At 49.4% G+C, this 22,885-nt stretch overlaps 1 protein-coding gene across 1 annotated transcript; it reads right to left on the reverse strand.

Annotated features, from left to right (window-relative positions):
* Positions 1-6,529: 6,529 nt before the first annotated feature.
* On the reverse strand, positions 6,530-19,808 carry CORO1B (coronin 1B). The gene is made up of 10 exons (XM_038764334.1): positions 19,702-19,808; positions 17,987-18,189; positions 16,105-16,227; positions 15,012-15,141; positions 14,689-14,870; positions 11,919-12,038; positions 11,696-11,800; positions 10,252-10,397; positions 10,093-10,150; positions 6,530-6,907 (listed from the first exon to the last, which is right to left on the reverse strand). Exons 2-10 carry the CDS (start codon positions 18,185-18,187, stop codon positions 6,530-6,532), a joined length of 1,443 nt encoding a protein of 480 aa, XP_038620262.1. The 5' UTR covers positions 18,188-18,189; positions 19,702-19,808.
* Between the last annotated feature and the right edge of the window lie 3,077 nt (positions 19,809-22,885).

The raw sequence follows: 22,885 nt of genomic DNA on the forward strand, positions 1-22,885 counted from the left end.
CCCCCCAGCAGACCGCTTTGGGGTGCAGAGATGGAGAAATGGGGGCGGGAGTGGGTGGGCCGCGCCGGGGACCGGAAAGCAGTAGGGTGGGGACTGGTTGGGCCCCTCAGCAGCCCCCCATCGCCCTCCCCCCACTTCCTCCCACACCGGTGGCCCGGTGACAGCGGCCTGTTGGGTAGAGACTATCTATGTTGCCAACTTGGACTTCCCAAGCGCTTAGTCCAGTGCTCTGCACACAGTAAGCGCTCAATAAATACGATTGATTGATTGATTGATTCCCTTCCCCACAGCACCTGTATATATGTATATATGTTTGTACGTATTTATTACTCCATTTATTTTACTTGTACATATCTATTCTATTTATTTTATTTTGTTAGTATGTTTGGTTTGGTTCTCCGTCTCCCCCTTTCAGACTGTGAGCCCACTGTTGGGTCGGGACTGTCTTTATATGTTGCCAACTTGGACTTCCCAAGCGCTTAGTCCAGTGCTCTGCACACAGTAAGGGCTCAATAAATACGATTGATTGATTGATTGATTCCCTTCCCCACAGCACCTGTATATATGTGTATATGTTTGTACGTATTTATTACTCTATTTATTTTACTTGTACATATCTATTCTATTTATTTTATTTTGTTAGTGTGTTTGGTTTTGTTCTCCGTCTCCCCCTTTTAGACTGTGAGCCCGCTGTTGGGTCGGGACTGTCTTTATATGTTGCCAACTTGGACTTCCCAAGCGCTTAGTCCAGTGCTCTGCACGCAGTAAGCGCTCAATAAATACGATTGATTGATTGATTGATTCCCTTCCCCACAGCACCTGTATATATGTATATATGTTTGTACGTATTTATTACTCCATTTATTTTACTTGTACATATCTATTCTATTTATTTTATTTTGTTAGTATGTTTGGTTTGGTTCTCCGTCTCCCCCTTTTAGACTGTGAGCCCACTGTTGGGTAGGGACCGTCTCTAGATGTTGCCAACTTGGACTTCCCAAGCGCTTAGTCCAGTGCTCTGCACACAGTAAGCGCTCAATAAATACGATTGATTGATTGATTCCCTTCCCCACAGCACCTGTATATATGTATGTATGTTTGTACAGATTTATTACTCTATTTATTTATTTTACTTGTACATATCCATTCTATTTATTTTATTTTGTTAGTATGTTTGGTTTTGTTCTCCGTCTCCCCCTTTCAGACTGTGAGCCCACTGTTGGGTCGGGACTGTCTTTATATGTTGCCAACTTGGACTTCCCAAGCGCTTAGTCCAGTGCTCTGCACACAGTAAGGGCTCAATAAATACGATTGATTGATTGATTGATTCCCTTCCCCACAGCACCTGTATATATGTATATGTGTTTGTACGTATTTATTACTCTATTTGTTTTACTTGTACATATCTATTCTATTTATTTTATTTTGTTAGTATGTTTGGTTTTATTCTCCGTCTCCCCCTTTTAGACTGTGAGCCCACTGTTGGGTAGGGACCGTCTCTAGATGTTGCCAACTTGGACTTCCCAAGCGCTTAGTACAGTGCTCTGCACACAGTAAGCGCTCAGTAAATACGATTGATTGATTGATTGACCCAGCGCCTTCTGCTAAGAGCTTACTATGTGTCAGGGGCCGTACTAAGCGCCCAGTAGGCCCAAGCGGATCAGGACGGACACCGTCCCCCGTCCCGCCTGGGGTTCGCGGCCTCAATCCCCGGTTTTAGACCGTGAGCCCGCTGTCGGGTAGGGACCGTCTCTCGATGTTGCCAACTTGGACTTCCCAAGCGCTTAGTACAGCGCTCTGCACACAGTAAGCAGGGAAGCAGCGTGGCTCAGTGGAAAGAGCCCAGGCTTTGGATTCAGAGGTCATGGGTTCAAATCCCGGCTCTGCCCCTTGTCAGCTGGGTGACTTTGGGCAAGTCACTTCACTTCTCTGGGCCTCAGTTCCCTCATCTGGAAAATGGGGATTAAGACTGTGAGCCTCTTGGGACAACCTGATCACTTGGTAACCTCCCCAGCGCTTAGAACAGTGCTTTGCACATAGTAAGCGCTTAATAAATGCCATTATTATTAGTAGTAGTAGTAAGCACTCAGTAAATAGGCCTTCCCAGACTGAGCCCCTTCCCTCCTCTCCCCCTCGTCCCCCTCTCCATCCCCCCATCTTACCTCCTTCCCTTCCCCACAGCACCTGTATATATGTCTATATGTTTGTACATATTTATTACTCTATTTATTTATTTATTTTACTTGTACCTATCTATTCTATTTATTTTATTTTGTTAGTATGTTTGGTTTTGTTCTCCGTCTCCCCCTTTTAGACTGTGAGCCCACTGTTGGGCAGGGACTGTCTCTAGATGTTGCCAATTTGTACTTCCCAAGCGCTTAGTCCAGTGCTCTGCACACAGTAAGCGCTCAATAAATACGATTGATGATGATGATGATAAATACGATTGATTGATTGAGGGAACCGAGGCCCGGTGAAGCGACTTGCCCAAGGTCACCCAGCTGGCAACTTGGACTTCCCAAGCGCTTAGTCCAGTGCCCTGCACACAGTAAGCGCTCAATAAATACGACTGAATGAACGACGAGCAGCGGAGCCGAGATTAGCACCCAGGTCTTTCCGACCCCCGGCTCAGACCAACAGGCTCCGCCGCTTCTTGGTTCCCGGCCAGAGCGCTGGGCCTCAACTTCCTCCTCTGTAAAAGACTTCCTCCGTAGAGAAGCAGCGTGGCTCAGTGGAGACAGCCTGGGCTTTGGAGTCAGAGGTCACGAGTTCAAATCCCCACTCCTCCAATCAATCAATCGTATTTATTGAGCGCTTACTGTGTGCAGAACACTGTACTAAGCGCTTGGGAAATACAAGCTGGCAACATATAGAGACTGTCCCTACCCAACAGTGAGCTCACAGTCTAGAAGGCTTAGTAGTCATTCATTCATTCATTCAATCGTATTTATTGAGCGCTGACTGTGTGCAGAGCACTGTACTAAGCGCTTGGGAAGTACAAGTTGGCAACATCTAGAGACGGTCCCTACCCAACAGTGGGCTTACAGTCTAGAAGGCTTAGTAGTCATTCATTCATTCATTCAATCGTATTTATTGAGCGCTGACTGTGTGCAGAGCACTGTACTAAGCGCTTGGGAAGTCCAAGTTGGCGACATATAGAGACAGTCCCTACCCAACAGTGGGCTCACAGTCTAAAAGGGGGAGACAGAAAACAAAACCAAACATATTAACAAAATAAAATAGAATAGATATGTACAAGTAAAATAAATAGATTAATACGTACACACATATATACATACATACAGGTGCTGTGGGGAAGGGAATCAATCAATCAATCGTATTTATTGAGCGCTTCCTGTGTGCAGAGCACTGTACTAAGCGCTTGGGAAGTCCAAGTTGGCAACATATAGAGACAGTCCCTACCCAGCTGTGTGACTTTGGGCGAGTCACTTCACGTCTCTGAGCCTCAGTGACCTCATCTGGAAAACGGGGATTAAAGCCGCGAGCCCCATGTGGGACAACCTGATGGCCTTGTAACCTCCCCAGCGCTTAGAACAGTGCTTTGCACGTAGTAAGCGCTTGACAAAAACCATCATCATTATTATTATTATTAAAATGGGGAGAGCGACCTCCCCGGGGACTTCCCACGCTGCCGAAAGGGGAAAACGTTTCCGGATTTTAATGCTGCTCTCTGCCCCTTCCCAGAATCGCTTCCCCTGCCCACTTATAATAATAATAATGGCATTTATTAAGCACTTACTATGCGCAAAGCACTGCTCTAAGCGCTGGGGAGGTTACAAGGTGATCAGGTTGTCCCACATGGGGCTCACGGCTTTATTTATAATAATAATAATAATGATGGCATTTGTTAAGCGCTTACTATGTGCAGAGCACTGTTCTAAGCGCTGGGGGTGGATACAAGGTGATCAAGTTGTCCCACATGGGGCTCACAGTCTTAATCCCCATTTTCATTCATTCATTCATTCAATCGTATTTATTGAGCGCTTACTGTGTGCAAAGCACTGTTCTAAGCGCTGAGGGGGGGGATACAGTGTGATCAAGTTGTCCCACGTAGGGCTCACAGTCTTCATCCCCATTTTTCCAGATGAGGTAACAGGCTCAGAGAAGTGAAGCGACTTGCCCAAGGTCACGCAGCAGACACGTGGCGGAGCCGGGATTCGAACCCACTACCTCTGACTCCAAGCCCGGGCTCCTCTCCACTGAGCCACGCCGCTCCTCTAATTAATGGCTTTAATCCCCATTTTCCAGATGAGGTCACTGAAGGCCCAGAGAAGTGAAGTGACTCACCCAAAGTCATCATCATCCATCGTATTTATTGAGCGCTTACTCTGTGCAGAGCACTGTACTAAGCGCTGGGGAAGTACAAATCGGCAACATCTAGAGACGGTCCCTACCCAACAGTGGGCTCACAGTCTAAAAGACACCCAAAGTCACCCGGCTGACAGTTGGGATTTGAACCCACAACCTCCGACTCCAAAGCCCGGGCTCTTTCCACTAAGCCACGCCGCTTCTCCTCCCGCCCCCTCTCCACCAGGCAAGGACTGAGCCCCTTCCTTCCTCTCCCCCTCGTCCCCCTCTCCATCCCCCCCATCTTACCTCCTTCCCTTCCCCACAGCACCTGTATAGATGGATATATGTTTGTACATATTCATTACTCTATTTATTTATTTATTTATTTTACTTGTACATATCTATTTATTTTATTTTGTTAGTATGTTTGGTTTTGTTCTCTGTCTCCCCCTCTTAGACTGTGAGCCCACTGTTGGGTAGGGACTGTCTCTATATGTTGCCAATTTGTACTTCCCAAGCGCTTAGTACAGTGCTCCGCACACAGTAAGCGCTCAATAGATAAACAAGATAATAAACAAGATAATTAAGTTGTTGCCGACTTGTACTTCCCAAGTGCTTAGTACAGTGCGTACAGTAAGTGCTCAATAAATACAATTTATTGTATTTATTTACTCCCCCTCGTCCCCCTTTCCATCCCCCCCATCTTACCTCCTTCCCTTCCCCACAGCACCTGTATATGTGTATATATGTTTGTACATATTTATTACTCTATTTATTTTACTTGTACATATCTATTCTATTTATTTTATTTTCTTAGTATGTTTGGTTTTGTTCTCTGTCTCCCCCTTTTAGACTGTGAGCCCACTGTTGGGTAGGGACTGTCTCTAGATGTTGCCAATTTGTACTTCCCAAGCGCTTAGTCCAGTGCTCTGCACATAGTAAGCGCTCAATAAATACGATCGATGATGATGATGATGACTGTCTCTATATGTTGCCAATTTGTACTTCCCAAGCGTTTAGTACAGTGCTCTGCACACAGTAAGCGCTCAATAAATACAATTGATGATGATGATGATGACCTCTGACTCCAAAGCCCGGGCTCTTCTCCACTGAGCCACGCCGCTCCTCTAATTAATGGCTTTAATCCCCATTTTCCAGATGAGGTCACTGAAGGCCCAGGGAAGTGAAGCGACTCACCCAAACTCATCATCATCCATCGTATTTATTGAGCGCTTACTATGTGCAGAGCACTAAGCGCTGGGGAAGTACAAATCAGCAACATTTAGAGACAGTCCCTACCCAACAGTTGGCTCACAGTCTAAAAGACACCCAAAGTCACCCGGCTGACAGTTGGGATTTGAACCCACGACCTCCGACTCCAAAGCCCGGGCTCTTTCCCCCGAGCCCCGCCGCTTCTCCTCCCGCCCCCTCTCCACCAGGCAAGGACTGAGCCCCTCCCTTCCTCTCCCCCTCGTCCCCCTCTCCATCCCCCCCATCTTACCTCCTTCCCTTCCCCACAGCACCTGTATATAAGTATAGATGTTTCTACAGATTTATTACTCTATTTTACCTGTACATATCTATTCTATTTATTTTATTTTGTCAGTATGTTTGGTTTTGTTCTCTGTCTCCCCCTCTTAGACTGTGAGCCCACTGTTGGGTAGGGACGGTCTCTATATGTTGCCAACTTGTACTTCCCAAGCGTTTAGTACAGTGCTCTGCACATAGTAAGCGCTCAATACGATTGATGATGATGACGATGATTAATGGCTTTAATCCCCGTTTTCCAGATGAGGTCACTGAGGCCCCGAGAAGCGACTCGCCCAAAGCCACCCGGCCGACGGTTGGGATTTGAACGCACGACCTCCGACTCCAAAGCCCGTCCCGCCGCTCCGCCTCCCGCGCCCCCCGCAACCAGGCAAGGACGCAGGCTTAGAAAGAGGCTTTTATTGGAATGAAAAATAGAGTTTTTTCCCCCGCTCCCCGCTCCGCCTTCGCGCCTCTCCGGTCCCCGGGGGAGCGGGGTTCGGTCCCTCCGTGCCCGTGCGGCTTCTCCCAGGTACAAAATTTCCCTCGCCCCCCACCCCCCCACCCCGGGGCGGTAACGTAGAGCTGAGCCACCCGTCGCCCGCCTCGCCACCCACCCACCCGCCCGACCCAGGGGGGGAGCAGAAGCGGGGTGCGGGGGGAGGCGGCGGCGTGGAGGTTTCGGGGCCGCCTAGGCCTCTCCGTTCTCCATGCGGCTGAGCTGCTCTTCCAGCCGGGCGATGCGCTGGCCCTGCTCCTGCACCAGCGCCCGCAGGGCCCGCAGCTCCCGTGCCACCTCCTGCCACTGCGCCGCCTCCCGCGACGGGCTCCCGCCGCCGCCGCCCGCCGCCCCCGGGAAGCCCCCCGGGCCCGCGCTCCCGCCGGGCCGGGCCGAGGGGGCCGAGGCGGGCCGGTTGACCTTGAGGTCACGCTGCTTGCTGGGCACGTAGGCCTCGCGCAGGGAGATGAGGAGGGGCTCCGCGTCCTGCCCCTTCACCCACTCCTCCGCCTCCAGGGAGGCCTCCGGCCCAGCCGTGTCCGGGTACAGGTCGTCTTGAAACAGGTCGGACTGCGGAGAGCGGGGAGAGGCGGGAATCGGCATCATCAGTCGTATTTATCGAGCGCTTACTACGGGCAGAGCACTGGACTAAGCGCTTGAATCATCGTCGTCGTCGGTAGGGAAAGAGCCCGGGCTTGGGTTCAGATCCCAGCCCCGCCACTTGTCAGCCGGGGGACTTGGAGCAAGTCACTTCATCGTCATCATCACCAATCGTATTTATTGATTTATTCAATAAAATAAATCGTATTTATTGATTTATTTCATCGTATTTATTCACTTCGAGAGAAGCAGCGGGGCTCAGTGGAAAGAGCCCGGGCTTATGTATATATGCAGTCTTTTAGACTGTAAGCCCGCTGTTGGGTAGGGACTGTCTCTATATGTTGCCAATTTGTACTTCCCAAGCGCTTAGTACAGTGCTCTGCACATAGTAAGCGCTCGATAAATGCGATTGATGATGATGTATATATGTTTGTACAGATTTATTACTCTATTTATTTATTCTACTTGTCCATATCTATTCTATTTATTTTATTCTGTTAGTATGTTTGGTTTTGTTCTCTGTCTCCCCCTTTTAGACTGGGAGCCCACCGTTGCGTAGGGGCTGTCTCGATGTGTTGCCGATTTGTACTTCCCAAGCGCTTAGTACAGTGCTCTGCACACAGTAAGCGCTCAATAAATACGATTGATGATGATGTATATGTTTGTACAGATTTATTACTCTATTTATTTATTTATTCTACTTGTCCATATCTATTCTATTTATTTTATTTTGTTAGTATGTTCGGTTTTGTTCTCTGTCTCCCCCTTTTAGACCATGAGCCCACCGTTGGGTAGGGGCTGTCTCGATGTGTTGCCGATTTGTACTTCCCAGGCGCTTAGTACAGTGCTCTGCACATAGTAAGCGCTCAATAAATACGATTGATGATGATGATGATGATGGAGTCAGAGGTCATGGGTTCGAATCCCGACTCCGCCACGTGGCTGCTGGGTGATCTTGGGCAAGTACTTAACTTCTCTGGGCCTCAGTTCCCTCAGCTGTAAAATGGGGATGAAGACTGGGAGCCCCACGTGGGACAACCTGATCACCCTGTATCCTCCCCACAGCTTAGAACAGTGCTTTGCACACAGTAAGCGCTTAAAAAATGCCAATTATTATTATTACTCTCTGGGCCTCAGTTATCTCATCTGTAAAATGGGGATTAAGACTGTGAGCCCCACGTGGGACAACCTGATCACCTTGTGTATCCTCCCGGGCGCTCAGAACAGTGCTTTGCACACAGTAAGCGCTTAACAAACGCCATCATCATCATCATCATCATCATGGTGTTTGTTAAGCGCTTACTATGCACCAGGCACCGTTCTAAGCGCCGGGGAGGCTACAATCAATCAATCAATCGTATTTATTGAGCGCTTACTGTGTGCAGAGCACTGTACTAAGCGCTTCGGAAGTACAAGTTGGCAACAAGGTGATCAGGCTGTCCCACGGTGGGGGGGCTCACAGCTTCAATCCCCATTTTACAGATGAGGGGACTGAGGCCCAGAGAAGCTGAGTGACTTGCCCAAAGTCACCCAGTTGGCAGAGCCGGGATTTAAACCCATTCACTCATTCAATCGTATTTATTGAGCGCTTACTGTGTGCAGAGCACTGGACTAAGCGCTTGGGAAGTCCAAGTCGGCAACATCTAGAGACGGTCCCTACCCAACGGCGGGCTCACAGTCTAGAAGTACTCTTGCACACGGTAAGCGCTCAATAAATACGATTGAATGAATGAAGAGAAGCAGCGTGGCTCAGTGGAAAGAGCCCGGGCTTTGGAGTCAGAGGTCGTGGGTTCGAATCCCGCCCCCACCACAAGTCTGCTGTGTGACCTTGGGCAAGTCACTTAACTTCTCTGAGCCTCAGTTACCTCATCTGTAATAATGGGGATTAAGACCGTGAGCCCTACGTGGGACAAGTTGATCACACTGTATCCCCCCCCCAGCGCTTAGAACAGTGCTTTGCACGTAGTAAGCGCTTAACAAATGCCATTATTATTATTATTATTATTAATGAATAGAAGGGGGAGACGGACGACAAAACAAACCATGTGGACATTTATTCATTCCTTCCTTCCTTCAATCGTATTTATTGAGCGCTTCCTGTGTGCAGAGCACTGGACTGAGCGCTTGGGAAGTACGAGTCCCATCATCCTCAATCGTATTTATTGAGCGCTTACTGTGTGCAGAGCACTGGACTAAGCGCTTGGGATGTCCAAGTCGGCAACGTCTAGAGACGGTCCCTACCCAACAGCGGGCTCACAGTCTAGAAGTACTCTTGCACACGGTAAGCGCTCAATAAATACGATTGAATGAATGAAGAGAAGCAGCGTGGCTCAGTGGAAAGAGCCCGGGCTTTGGAGTCAGAGGTCATGGGTTCGAATCCCGCCTCCACCACAAGTCTGCTGTGACAACTTGGGCAATCACTTAACTTCTCTGAGCCTCAGTTACCTCATCTGTAAAAATGGGGATTAAGACCGTGAGCCCCCCGTGGGACAACTTGATCACACTGTATCCCCCCACAGCGCTTAGAACAGTGCTTTGCACATAGTAAGCGCTTAACAAATGCCATTATTATTATTATTATTAATGAATAGAAGGGGGAGACGGGCGACAAAACAAACCATGTGGACGTTTCTTCCTTCCTTCCTTCAATCGTATTTATTGAGCGCTTTCTGTGTGCAGAGCACTGGACTGAGCGCTTGGGAAGTACGAGTCCCATCATCCTCAATCGTATTTATTGAGCGCTTACTGTGTGCAGAGCACTGGACTAAGCGCTTGGGAAGTACGAGTCCCATCATCCTCAATCGTATTTATTGAGCGCTTACTGTGTGCAGAGCACTGGACTAAGCGCTTGGGAAGTCCAAGTTGGCAACACCCAGAGACGGTCCCTACCCAACAGTGGGAGTCCCATGAATTCTCACTCCAAAGCCCGGGCTCTTTCCACCGGGCCACGCCGCTTCTTACTACGTCCAAGCGCTTAGTACAGTGGGCTCATCATCATCAATCGTATTTATTGAGCACTTACTATGTGCAGAGCACTGTACTAAGCGCTTGGGAAGTACATGTAGTCACGCAGTCAGCGCTTAAGAAAGGCCAATTAAGGAGGGGTCCAGGGAGGAGAGGCGGGTGGGGGTGAGAAGGGAGTCGACGGGCCTCACCTTCCTTGGCACCGTCATGACAATGGGCTCGCATTTGCGCTCGTGCAGCTTGTAGAACCTGTCGGGGGCAAGAGCGGAGGACGGCATGGAGGCGACGACGACGACGCGGGGAAGGCCGGGACCCCCGGCGGCCCCCCGGTCCCCCGGCCCCGGCCTCACCTGGCGATCTCACACTTGCTGACGTCCAGCCCCCGCTTGGGCATGCACCCCATCCCCCTCTGCGGCTCCTTGCTGGTGAAGGTGTTCAGAAAGTGCACGTAGGGCGGCTCCGACGTGATCTCGAAGTAGCGGATGCTTGAGTCCCCCTAGGGCGGCGGGGGGGCGGAAATGATGGCATTTAATAATAATGATAGTACATAGTACTATAGTTAATAGTATAGTTAATGATAGCTAATACAGTGCTAAGCGCTTAGTCCAGTGCTCTGCACACAGTAAGCGCTCAATAAATACGACTGATGAATAACGATGGCATTTATTAAGCACTTACTACACGCAAGGCACTCTTCTAAGCCCTGGGGAGGCTACAAGGTGGTTAGGTTGCCCCACGGGGGGCTCACGGTCTTCATCCCCATTTTCCAGATGAGGTCAGAGGCCCAGAGAAGTGAAGTGACTTGCCCAAAGACGCCCAGCTGACAAGTGGCGGAGCCGGAATTTGAGCCCTTAAGCGCTTAACACATGCCATTATTATTATTATTATTATTCTCTGGGCCTCAGTGACCTCATCTGTTAAATGCAGATGAAGACTGTGAGCCCCACGTGGGACAACCCGATCACCTTGTAACCTCCCCAGCGCTTAGAACAGTGCTTTGCACATTGTAAGCGCTTAACAAATGCCATTAATATTATTCTCTGGGCCTCAGTTCCCTCATCTGTTAAATGCGGATGAAGACTGTGCGCCCCACATGGGACAACCTGATCACCTTGTGACCTCCCCAGCGCTTAGAACAGAGCTTTGCACATAGTAAGCGCTTAATAAATGCCATCATTATTATTATTATTATTCTCTAGGCCTCAGTGACCTCATCTGTTAAATGCGGATGAAGACTGGGCGCCTGCCGTGGGACCACCTGATCACCTTGTGACCTCCCCAGCGCTTAGAACAATGCTTTGCACGTAGTAAGTGCTTAATAAATGCCATTATTATTATTATTATTATTATTCTCTAGGCCTCAGTGACCTCATCTGTTAAATGCGGATGAAGACTGTGCACCCCACGTGGGACCACCTGATCACCTTGTGACCTCCCCAGCGCTTAGAGTGGTGCTCGGCACATAGTAAGTGCTGAATAAATCATCTTCAATCGTACTTATTGAGCGCTTACTGTGTGCAGAGCACTGTACTAAGCGCTTGGGAAGTACAAATTGGCAACAGATAGAGACAGTCCCTACCCAACAGTGGGCTCACAGTCTGAAAGGGGGAGACAGAGAACAAAACCAAACATACTAACAAAATAAAATAAATAGGATACGTACAAGCAAAATAAATAAATAAATAAATAAATAGCAGATACGCACAAGCAAAATAGAGTAATAAATATGTACATATGAATAAATGTCGTTATTATGATGATGATGATTATTAGAGCTCCCCGCCCCCTCCTCACCTTGCCGCAGACGTAGACCACGCTGGTGTCGGGGTCGTAGAAGGGCAGCAGGGCGCCGTTGCTGGAGTCCAGCTCCTGCAGGGCCATTGGGTCCTCCAGGTGTTCCTGCTCCCGCGGGTGGACAGACGGACGGCGGGCCGGGCCGGGGCCCTCAGCGTGGACGGGACCCCCGGGACGGTCCCCCCCGCCCGCCCGCCCTCCCGCACCCCCCGAAACCACGTACCGGGTCCCAGAGAGCCAACTGCCGCTCGCTCATGCGGCTGAAGCCCGTGGTGAAGATCTTGCCGTCCGCCAAGAAGATGGCACGCATCGGCCGGGCCCCCTCGTGAGCCTTCTCCCGCTCCTGCCGGACACCACAGCCCTCAGCCCTCGCCCCTCGGGCGGCCCCCTCCCCTCTGACGACTTCACACCCGTCCACTTCAATCCATCAATCAATCAATCAATCGATCGTACTTATTGTGTGTCTTGCTGTCTGTCTCCCCCTTCTAGGCTGTGAGCCCGTTGTTGGGTAGGGACTGAGACTGAGCCCCTTCCTTCCTCTCTCCCCTCCATCCCCCCCATCTTACCTCCTTCCCTTCCCCACAGCACCTGGATATATGGATATATGTTTGTACATATTTATTACTCTATTTATTTATTTATTTTACTTGTACATATCTATTCTATTCATTTTATTTTGTTAGTATGTTTGGTTTTGTTCTCCGTCTCCCCCTTTTAGACTGTGACCCCGCTGTTGGGTAGGGACTGTCTCTAGATGTTGCCAACTTGGACTTCCCAAGTGCTTAGTCCAGTGCTCTGCACACAGTAAGCGCTCAATAAATACGATTGATTGATTGATGGATTCCCTTCCCCACAGCACCTGTATATATGTTTGTACATATTTATTACTCTATTTATTTATTTATTTTACTTGTACATATCTATTCTATTTATTTTATTTTGTTAGTATGTTTGGTTTTGTTCTCTGTCTCCCCCTTTTAGACTGTGAGCCCACTGTTGTGTAGGGACTGTCTCTATATGTTGCCGACTTGTACTTCCCAAGCGCTTAGTACAGTGCTCTGCACACAGTAAGCGCTCAATAAATACAATTGATTGATTGATTGATTGATTCCCTTCCCCACAGCACCTGTATATATGTATATATGTTTGTACAGATTTATTACTCTATTTATTTATGTATTTTACTTGTACATATCTATTCTATTTATTTTATTTTGTTAGTATGTTTGGTTTTGTTCTCCGTCTCCCCCTTTTAGACTGTGAGCCCACTGTTGGGTAGGGACTGTCTCTAGATGTTGCCAACTTGGACTTCCCAAGCGCTTAGTACAGTGCTTTGCACACAGTAAGCGCTCAATAAATACGATTGATGATTGATTGATAGGGACCGTCTCTATATGTTGCCGACTTGTACTTCCCAAGCGCTTAGTACAGTGCTCTGCACGCAGTAAGCGCTCAATAAATACGACTGACTGAATGAATGAATGAATTGAGCGCTTACTGTGTGTTTACTCATCCGACAAGCTCTCTTCCCCCCCTTCAAGGCCCTACTGAGAGCTCACCTCCTCCAGGAGGCCTTCCCACTCAGCCCCCTCCTTACCTCCTTCCCTTCCCCACAGCACCTGTATAGATGTATAGCTCGTATTCATCACTCATTATTATAATGAGTTATTATAAGTAATTATAATATAAACTTGTGCTTCCCAAGCGCTTAGTACAGTGCTCTGCACGCAGTAAGCGCTCAATAAATACGATTGAATGAATGAATTATAATTACTATAAGTATTATTATAAGTAATATTATAATACGTAATATATTATAAGTAATATCATCATCAATCGTATTTATTGAGCGCTTACTGTGTGCAGAGCACTGGACTAAGCGCTTGGGAAGGACAAGTTGGCAACACATAGAGACAGTCCCTACCCAACAGTGGGCTCACAGTCTAGAAGATATACTAGGTATATAAAGTAATAAATAAGTAAATAATAAGTAATTATAAGTAATAAGTAAATAAGTAATATATATCATTATAAGTAATAGAGTATTTATCACTCTATTACTCTATTATTACTCTATTTATTCTTCTAGACTGTGAGCCCGCTGTTCATTATTATAAGTAATAGAGTATTTATCACTCTATTACTCTATTATTACTCTATTTATTCTTCTAGACTGTGAGCCCGCTGTTCATTATTATAAGTAATAGAGTATTTATCACTCTATTACTCTATTATTACTCTATTTATTCTTCTAGACTGTGAGCCTGCTGTTCATTATTATAAGAGAGTAGTTATCACTCTATTACTCTATTATTACTCTATTTATTCTTCTAGACTGTGAGCCGCTGTTGGGTAGGGACCGTCTGTGTTGCCAACTTGGACTTTCCAAGCGCAGAGTCCAGTGCTCTGCACACAGTAAGCGCTCAGTAAATACGATTGATTGATTGATTGATTGATTGAAGGAGGGAGGGAAGGGAGGGAGGGCCAATCAATCAATCAATCAATCGTATTTATTGAGCGCTTACTGTGTGCAGAGCACTGTACTAAGCGCTTGGGAAGTACAAGCTGGCAACATATAGAGACAGTCCCTACCCAACAGTGGGCTCACAGTCTAGAAGGGGGAGACAGTGAACAAAACCAAACATACTAACAAAATAAAATAAATAGAATAGATAGGTACAAGTAAATAGAGTAATAAATCTGTACAAACATATATACATATATACAGGTGCTGTGGGGAAGGGAAGGAGGTAAGATGCGGGAGATGGAGAGGGGGACGAGGGGGAGAGGAAGGAAGGAAGAGAGAAAGTCCACTTTCCATGCTCCTGTGCATAAGCTACAGGGCACCGCTGGTGGAAATCCAGATATCGGGCCCAATTTGCGTGCTTTAACTCTGCCCTCTCCTCTGCCTGGCAACATTATTTCTCCATCCTTCTTCACTCCCATGCCCGCTGGCCTTGCCAGTTGTTTCAGATGTTAAATTCCCCACCCACCGCCACGAGGGTGCCCCTCCGGGGGTCGACGATGCGCACGGTCTTGTCCTTGCAAGCGGAGCAGAAGAGGCTGCCGTTGCGGTTCCAGCAGACGTTGTAGATGAGGTCGGGGTGCAGATCCTCCAGACGGTACAGCTCCTCCGCCGTGGCCACGTTCCAGATGAGCACCACGTTGTCGCAGCCTGGGGACCCCCCGCCGCCCCGGCTCAGCCCGGCTCCCCTCCCCGGTCAGCCCGGCCCTCCTCGCTCCGGCCCGGCGGACTCCCCCGTCTCCCGCGGCAGTGGGCCCCGCCGCCCAGCCCGGACGGGGTCAGAGGTCGGACCTGCGCTGAGGAGGACGTTGCGGGCGGTGGGATGCCAGGTCACGATGCCGACGCGCTTGGAGTGGCCCTCCAGCACCACCACGGGCTCCGTCAGGGGCAGGACCAGACCGTTCTCCGGGATCTGCCACACCTGAGGTTGGCAGAGGATGAGCGGGGCCGGGACGGGCGCCCCCGCCCCGAATCCGTCTCGGCCTTCGGTGGTCTCAGCTCCACGACATTGCCAAGATCCGCCCTTTCCTCTCCATCCACACTGCTCCCCTGCTCGTTCAAGCTCTCATCCTATCCCGTCTGGACTACTGCATCAGCCTCCTCTCTGATCTCCCGTCCTCGTGTCTCTCCCCACTTCAATCCATACTTCATGCCGCTGCCTGGATTGTCTTTGTCCAGAAACGCTCTGGGCATGTTACTCCCCTCCTCAAAAATCTCCAGTGGCTCCCAATCAACCTGCGCATCAGGTAGAAACTCCTCACCCTGGGCTTCGGGGCTGTCCATCCCCTCGCCCCCTCCTACCTCCCCTCCCTTCTGTCCTTCTCCAGCCCAGCCCGCACCCTCCGCTCCTCTGCCACCGCTAATCTCCTCACCGTTAGACCTCGGTCTCGCCCATCCCGCCATCGACCCCCGGCTCCCGTCCTCCCTGGGGCCTGGAATGCCCCCAATCCCTCTGCCCATCCGCCAAGCTCGCTCTCTTCCTCCCTTCAAGGCCCTGCTGAGAGCTCACCTCCTCCAGGAGGCCTTCCCAGACTGAGCCCCTTCCTTCCTCTCCCCCTCGTCCCCCTCTCCATCCCCCCATCTTACCTCCTTCCCTTCCCCACTGCACCTGTATATGTGTTTGTACGTATTTGTTACTCTATTTATTTATTTATTTTACTTGTACATATCTATTCTATTTATTTTATTTTGTTAGTATGTTTGGTTTTGTTCTCAGTCTCTCCCTTCTAGACTGTGAGCCCACTGTTGGGTAGGGACCGTCTCTAGATGTTGCCAGCTTGGACTTCCCAAGCGCTTAGTCCAGTGCTCTGCACACAGTAAGCGCTCAATAAATACGATTGATGATGATGATGATGGTGGAGGTGGTCCCCCGCCGGCCGCTCACCATGACGCTGCAGTCCTCGGACCCGCTGGCGATGACCTCGTCGTTGTGCGGGCACCAGTCGATGTCCAGCACGGGTCCCGTGTGGCCGCACACCGTGGGGTGGGCCTTGTCGATGCGGCCGGTCTGCGGGCAGGGACGGCTACGCTTGCCACGGCCCTGCCCATCCCTTCCACCCCCCACTTGATGATGATGATGATGATGGCAACGGTTCCCAGAATCCTCCGGGACCGCGGGGGGTTATGGGTAGGCGGAGGTGGCCCCGGGCCGGTCCTGGGCTGTGACGTTATGAATCGTACATATTTAATCCATTTATTTTATTTTGTTAATATGTTTTGTTTTGTGGTCTGTCTCCCCCTTCTAGACTGTGAGCCCGCTGGTGGGTAGGGACCGTCTCTCTATGTTGCCGACTTGGACTTCCCAAGCGCTTAGTACAGTGCTCTGCACACAGTAAGCGCTCAATAAATACAACTGAATGAATGAATGAATGAATCTTCTAGACTGGGAGCCCACTGTTGGGTAGGGACCGTCTCTCTATGTTGCCGACTTGGACTTCCCAAGCACTTAGTCCAGTGCTCTGCACACAGTAAGCGCTCAATAAATACGATTGAATGACTGAATGAATGAATCTTCTAGACTGGGAGCCCACTGTTGGGTAGGGACCGTCTCTAGATGTTGCCAACTTGGACTTCCCAAGCGCTTAGTACAGTGCTCTGCACACAATAGGCGCTCAATAAATACGATTGATTGATTGATTAAGCGCTTACTATTCGTTCATTCAATCATATTTATTGAGCACTTACTGTGTGCAGAGCACTGTACTAAGCGCTTGGGAAGTACAAACCGGCAACACATAGGGACGGTCCCTACCCAACAACGGGCTCACAGTCTAGAAGGGGGAGACAAACAACAAAACAAAACAAGTGGATGTGCAAAGCACTGTTCTAAGCACTGGGGGGATACAAGGTGATCAGGTTGTCCCCCGTGGGGCTCACAGTCTTCATCCCCATTTTACAGATGAGGGAACTGAGGCCCAGGGAAGTGAAGTGGCTTGGCCAAGGTCCCACAGCTGACAAGTGGCAGAGCAGGGATTCGAACCCGGCTCCGGCCAGGCAGGACACCATCACCATCAGAGAAGCAGTGTGGGTCAGTGGAAAGAGCATGGGCTTTGGAGTCAGAGTTCATGAGTTTGAATCCCAGCTCTGCCAATTGTCAGCTGCGTGACTATGGGCAAGTCACTTCACTTCTCTGGGCCTCAGTTACCACATCTGTAAAGTGGGGATTAAGATTGTGAGCCCCCCGTGGGACAACCTGATCACCTTGTAACCTCCCCAGCGCTTAGAACAGTGCTTTGCACATAGTAAGCGCTTAATAAATGCCATTATTATTATTAATATTATTATTATTTACAGTCAGAGGTCACAGGTGCAAATTCCGGCTCCACCAATTGTCAGCTGTGTGACTTTGGGCAAGTCACTTGTACATATTTACTACTATTCTTTTTATTTTATTTTAATACGTTTTGTTTTGTTGTCTGCCTCCCCCTTCTAGACTGTGAGCTCCCTGTTGGGTAGGGACCGTCTCTAGATGTTGCCAACTTGTACTTCCCAAGCGCTTAGTCCAGTGCTCTGCACACAGTAAGTGCTCGAGAAATACGATTGAATGAATGAATGAACTTAACTTCTCTGTGCCTCAGTTATCTCATCTGTCAAATGGGGATGAAGACTGTGAGCCCCACATGGGACAACTTGATCACCTTGTATCCCCCTCCAGTGCTTAGAACAGCGCTTGGCACATAGTAAGCGCTTAATAAGCACCATTATTATTATTATTATTATTATTATTATCGTTCTCAGTTCCCCAGGACTGACCCCTTCCCCGTTACCTTGTTGAGGGGCAGCACCAGGAAGGCTCCCCCGCCGCTGGCCTCCACTATGACCGCCACGAACTTGGGGTTCACGGCGCAGAAGCCGCTGTCCCAGGTGACGCGCGACACCCGGATGTCCTCGTAGCACTGGTCATTCTTGACCGGCTGGCCGAACACGTGGCGGAACTTGCTCTGCCTGACCACTTTCCTGAAAGACATGGCTTTGGGGGGGGTGGGAGGAGAAGGGATGGGGGGCGGGAAGGGGCCAGTCGAAGGCTGCTTTGGGGGGCACCTTGGGGGGGGGCGGGAGGAGAAGGGATGGGGGGCAGGAAGGGGCCAGTCGAAGGCTGCTTTGGGGGGCAACTTGGGGGGGGGGGTGGGAGGAGAAGGGATGGGGGGGCGGGAAGGGGCCAGTCGAAGGCTGCTTTGGGGGACAACTTGGGGGGGCGGGAGGAGAACGGATGGGGGGGTGGGAAGGGTCCAGTCAAAGGCCGCTTTTGGGGGCAACTTGGGGGGGCCGGAGGAGAAGGGATGGGGGGCAGGAAGGGGCCAGTCGAAGGCTGCTTTGGGGGGCAACTTGGGGGGGCGGGAGGAGAAGGGATGGGGGCGGGAAGGGTCTAGTCGAAGGCTGCTTTTGGGGGCAACTTAGGGGGGCGGGAGGAGAACGGATGGGGGGGTGGGAAGGGGCCAGTCGAAGGCTGCTTTGGGGGGCAACTGGGGGGGGGGGAGGGAGGAGAAGGGATGGGGGGCGGGAAGGGGCCAGTCGAAGGCTGCTTTGGGGGGCAACAGGAGGAGAAGGGATGGTGGGGTGGGAAGGGTCCAGTCAAAGGCTGCTTTGGGGGGCAACTGGGGGGGGGGAGGGAGGAGAAGGGATGGGGGGGCGGGAAGGGGCCAGTCGAAGGCTGCTTTGGGGGGCAACAGGAGGAGAAGGGATGGTGGGGTGGGAAGGGTCCAGTCAAAGGCTGCTTTGGGGGGCAACTGGGGGGGGGGGGGGAGGAAGGAGAAGGGATGGGGGGCGGGAAGGGGCCAGTCGAAGGCTGCTTTGGGGGGCAACGGGAGAAGGGATGGGGGGGGGTGGGAAGGGTCCAGTCTAAGGCTGATTGTGGGGGCAACTTGGGGGGGCGGGAGGAGAAGGAATGGGGGGCGGGAAGGGGCCAGTCGAAGGCTGCTTTGAGGGGCAACTTGGGGGGGCGGGAAGGGTCCAGTCGAAGGCTGCTGTTGGGGGCAACTTGGGGGGGGGGCGGGAGGAGAAGGGATGGGGGGTGGGAAGGGGCCAGTCGAAGGCTTCTTTGGGGGGCAACTTGGGGGGGGCGGGAGGAGGAGGGATGGGGGGCAGGAAGGGGCCCGTCGAAGGCTGCTTTGGGGGGCAACGGGAGGAGAGGGGATGGGGGGGCGGAAAGGGGCCAGTCGAAGTCTGCTTTGGGGGGCAGCTGGGGGGGGGGGGCGGGAGGAGAAGGGATGGGGGGGCGGGAAGGGGCCAGTCGAAGGCCGCCCGGGGCCTGCGACCCTGGGGCAACTTGGGGGGTCGGTCCTGGGGTCTTGGGGGGTGGCCCCGGGAACTTGGCCTTCCCAAGCGCTCAGTCCAGTGCTCTGCACACAGTAAGCGCTCAATAAATACGATTGATGATTGATGATGATGAATAGCCTCCCTTCACACACACCCCCCCCCGCCCCCCAAGGGCCCAGCCGGTCCCCCCCCAAATCCCCCAATCCCAGGCAGGCCCGCTCCTCACCGCTGGGCCCCGGCCCGCTGCCGATGGGCCGATGGGGCAGGGAATGGGCCAGGGAATGGGCCAGGGAACGGGACGGGAGCCTCCTTATCCCGGCCCTTGGAAGCAGGAAACGGGAATCAGGAAGTGACCGAGCCGGCGGGGGCGGGACGGGGCGGGTCCGGCGCTGCGGCCCGACCTCACATGGGAACAGCCCGGCCTTGGGGGGGCCCAGGATCTGGGTTCGAATTCCTCCCTCCATCGTATCTAGTGAGCGCCTACCGGGTGCAGAGCACTGGACTAAGCGATTGGAAACTTAGTGCTTGGCACACAGTAAGCGCTTAACAAATACCAAAATGATGATGATTATTATAAGGCGGCAACAAAAAAACGGTCCCTAATAATAATGATGATGATGGCGTTCGTTAAGCGCTTACTACGTGCAAAGCACTGTTTTAAGCGCTAACAAATACCAAAATGATTATTAGTATTATAAGGCGGCGACAAAGAGACGGTCCCTAATAATAATAATAATAATGATGGCATTTGTTAAGCGCTTACTATGTGCAAAGCACTGTTCTAAGCGCTAACAACTATCAAAATGATTATTATTTTAAGGCGGCAACAAAGAGACGGTCCCTAATAATAATAATAATGACGATGGCATTTGTTAAGCGCTTACTATATGCAAAGCACTGTTCTAAGCGCTTAACAAATACCAAAATGTTTATTATTATTATAAGGCGGCAACAAAAAAACGGTCCCTAATAATAATAATGATGATGATGGCGTTTGTTTAGCGCTTACTATGTGCAAAGCACTGTTCTAAGCGCTTAACAAATACCAAAATGATTATTATTATTATAAGGCGGCGACAAAGAGACGGTCCCTAATAATAATAATGATGATGATGGCATTTGTTAAGCGCTTACTATATGCAAAGCACTGTTCTAAGCGCTAACAAATACCAAAATGATGATTATTATTATAAGGCGGCAACAAAAAAAGGTCCCTAATAATAATAATAATGATGATGGCGTTTGTTAAGTGCTTACTATGTGCAAAGCACTGTTCTAAGCGCTTAACAAATACCAAAATGATGATGATTATTATAAGGCGGCAACAAAGAGACGGTCCCTAATAATAATAATAATAATGATGGCATTTGTTAAGCGCTTACTATGTGCAAAGCACTGTTCTAAGCGCTTAACAAATACCAAAATGATTATTAGTATTATAAGGCGGCAAGAAAGAGACGGTCCCTAATAATAATAATAATGATGATGATGGCATTTAAGCGCTTACTATGTGCAAAGCACTGTTCTAAGCGCTAACAAATACCAAAATGATGATTACTATTATAAGGCGGCAACAAAGAGACGGTCCCTAATAATAATAATGATGGCATTTGTTAAGCGCTTACTACGTGCAAAGCACTGTTCTAAGCGCTTAACAAATACCAAAATGAGTATTATTATTATAAGGCGGCAACAAAGAGACGGTCCCTAATAATAATAATGATGATGATGGCATTTGTTAAGTGCTTATTATGTGCAAAGCACTGTTTTAAGCGCTAACAAATACCAAAATAATTATTATTATTATAAGGCGGCAACAAAGAGACGGTCCCTAATAATAATAATGATGATGATGGCATTCGTTAAGCGCTTACTATGTGCAAAGCACTGTTCTAAGCGCTTAACAAATACCAAAATGATTATTGTTATTATAAGGCGGCAACAAAGAGACGGTCCCTAATAATAATAATGATGATGATGGCATTTGTTAAGCGCTTACTATGTGCAAAGCATCATCATCAATCGTATTTATTGAGTGCTTACTGTGTGCAGAGCACTGTACTAAGCGCTTAGGAAGTACAAGTTGGCAACATATAGAGACAGTCCCAACCCAATAGTGGCACTGTTCTAAGCGCTAACAAATACCAAAATGATTATTATTATTATAAGGCGGCAACAAAGAGACGGTCCCTAATAATAATAATGATGATGGTGGCATTTGTTAAGCGCTTACTATGTGCAAAGCACTGTCCTAAGCGCTAACAAATACCAAAATGATTATTATTATTATAAGGCGGCAACAAAGAGACGGTCCCTAATAATGATAATAATAATAATAATAATAATAATAATAATAATAATAATGGCATTTGTTAAGCGCTTACTATGTGCAAAGCACTGTTCTAAGCGCTAACAAATACCAAGATGATTATTAATTATAAGGCGGCAACAAAGAGACGGTCCCTAATAATAATAATGATGATGGTGGCATTTGTTAAGCGCTATGTGCAAAGCACTGTCCTAAGCGCTAACAAATACCAAAATGATTATTATTATTATAAGGCGGCAACAAAGAGACGGTCCCTAATAATGATAATAATAATAATAATAATAATAATAATAATGGCATTTGTTAAGCGCTTACTATGTGCAAAGCACTGTTCTAAGCGCTAACAAATACCAAGATGATTATTAATTATAAGGCGGCAACAAAGAGACGGTCCCTAATAATAATAATGATGATGGTGGCATTTGTTAAGTGCTTACTATGTGCAAAGCACTGTCCTAAGCGCTAACAAATACCAAAATGATTATTATTATTATAAGGTGGCAACAAAGAGACGGTCCCTAATAATAATAATAATAATGATGGCATTTGTTAAGCGCTTACTATGTGCAAAGCACTGTTCTAAGCGCTAACAGTCCCTACCCAACAACGGGCTCACAGGCGAGAAGGGGGACGTGGGTTCGAATCCCCCCCACCGCCACTCGTCTGCTGCGGGACCTGGGGCGAGTCACTTCACTTCTCTGGGCCTCAGTTCCCTCCTCTGTAAAATGGGGATGAAGACTGGGAGCCCCACATGGTTCAGCCTAATGGCCTTGTATCTCCCCCAGCGCTTAGAACAGTGCTTGGGCACACAGTCAGTGCTCAACAAGTACCGTTATTATTATTACTCTTAGTTACCTCATCTGTAAAATGGGGATGAAGACTGTGAGCCCCATGTGGGACAACCTGATTACCTGTTATCTACCCAGTGCTTAGAACAGTGCAGGGCACATAGTGAGCACTTAACAAATAGCATTATTATTATTATTGTCTGCTGTGGGACCTTGGGCAAGCCGCTTTATTTCTCTGGGCCTCAGTTCCCTCATCTGTGAGTTGGGAGTGAAGACTGTGAACCCCACATGGG

Source organism: Tachyglossus aculeatus, chromosome 22 (assembly GCF_015852505.1).
Source record: "Tachyglossus aculeatus isolate mTacAcu1 chromosome 22, mTacAcu1.pri, whole genome shotgun sequence".
Taxonomy (NCBI): domain Eukaryota; kingdom Metazoa; phylum Chordata; class Mammalia; order Monotremata; family Tachyglossidae; genus Tachyglossus; species Tachyglossus aculeatus.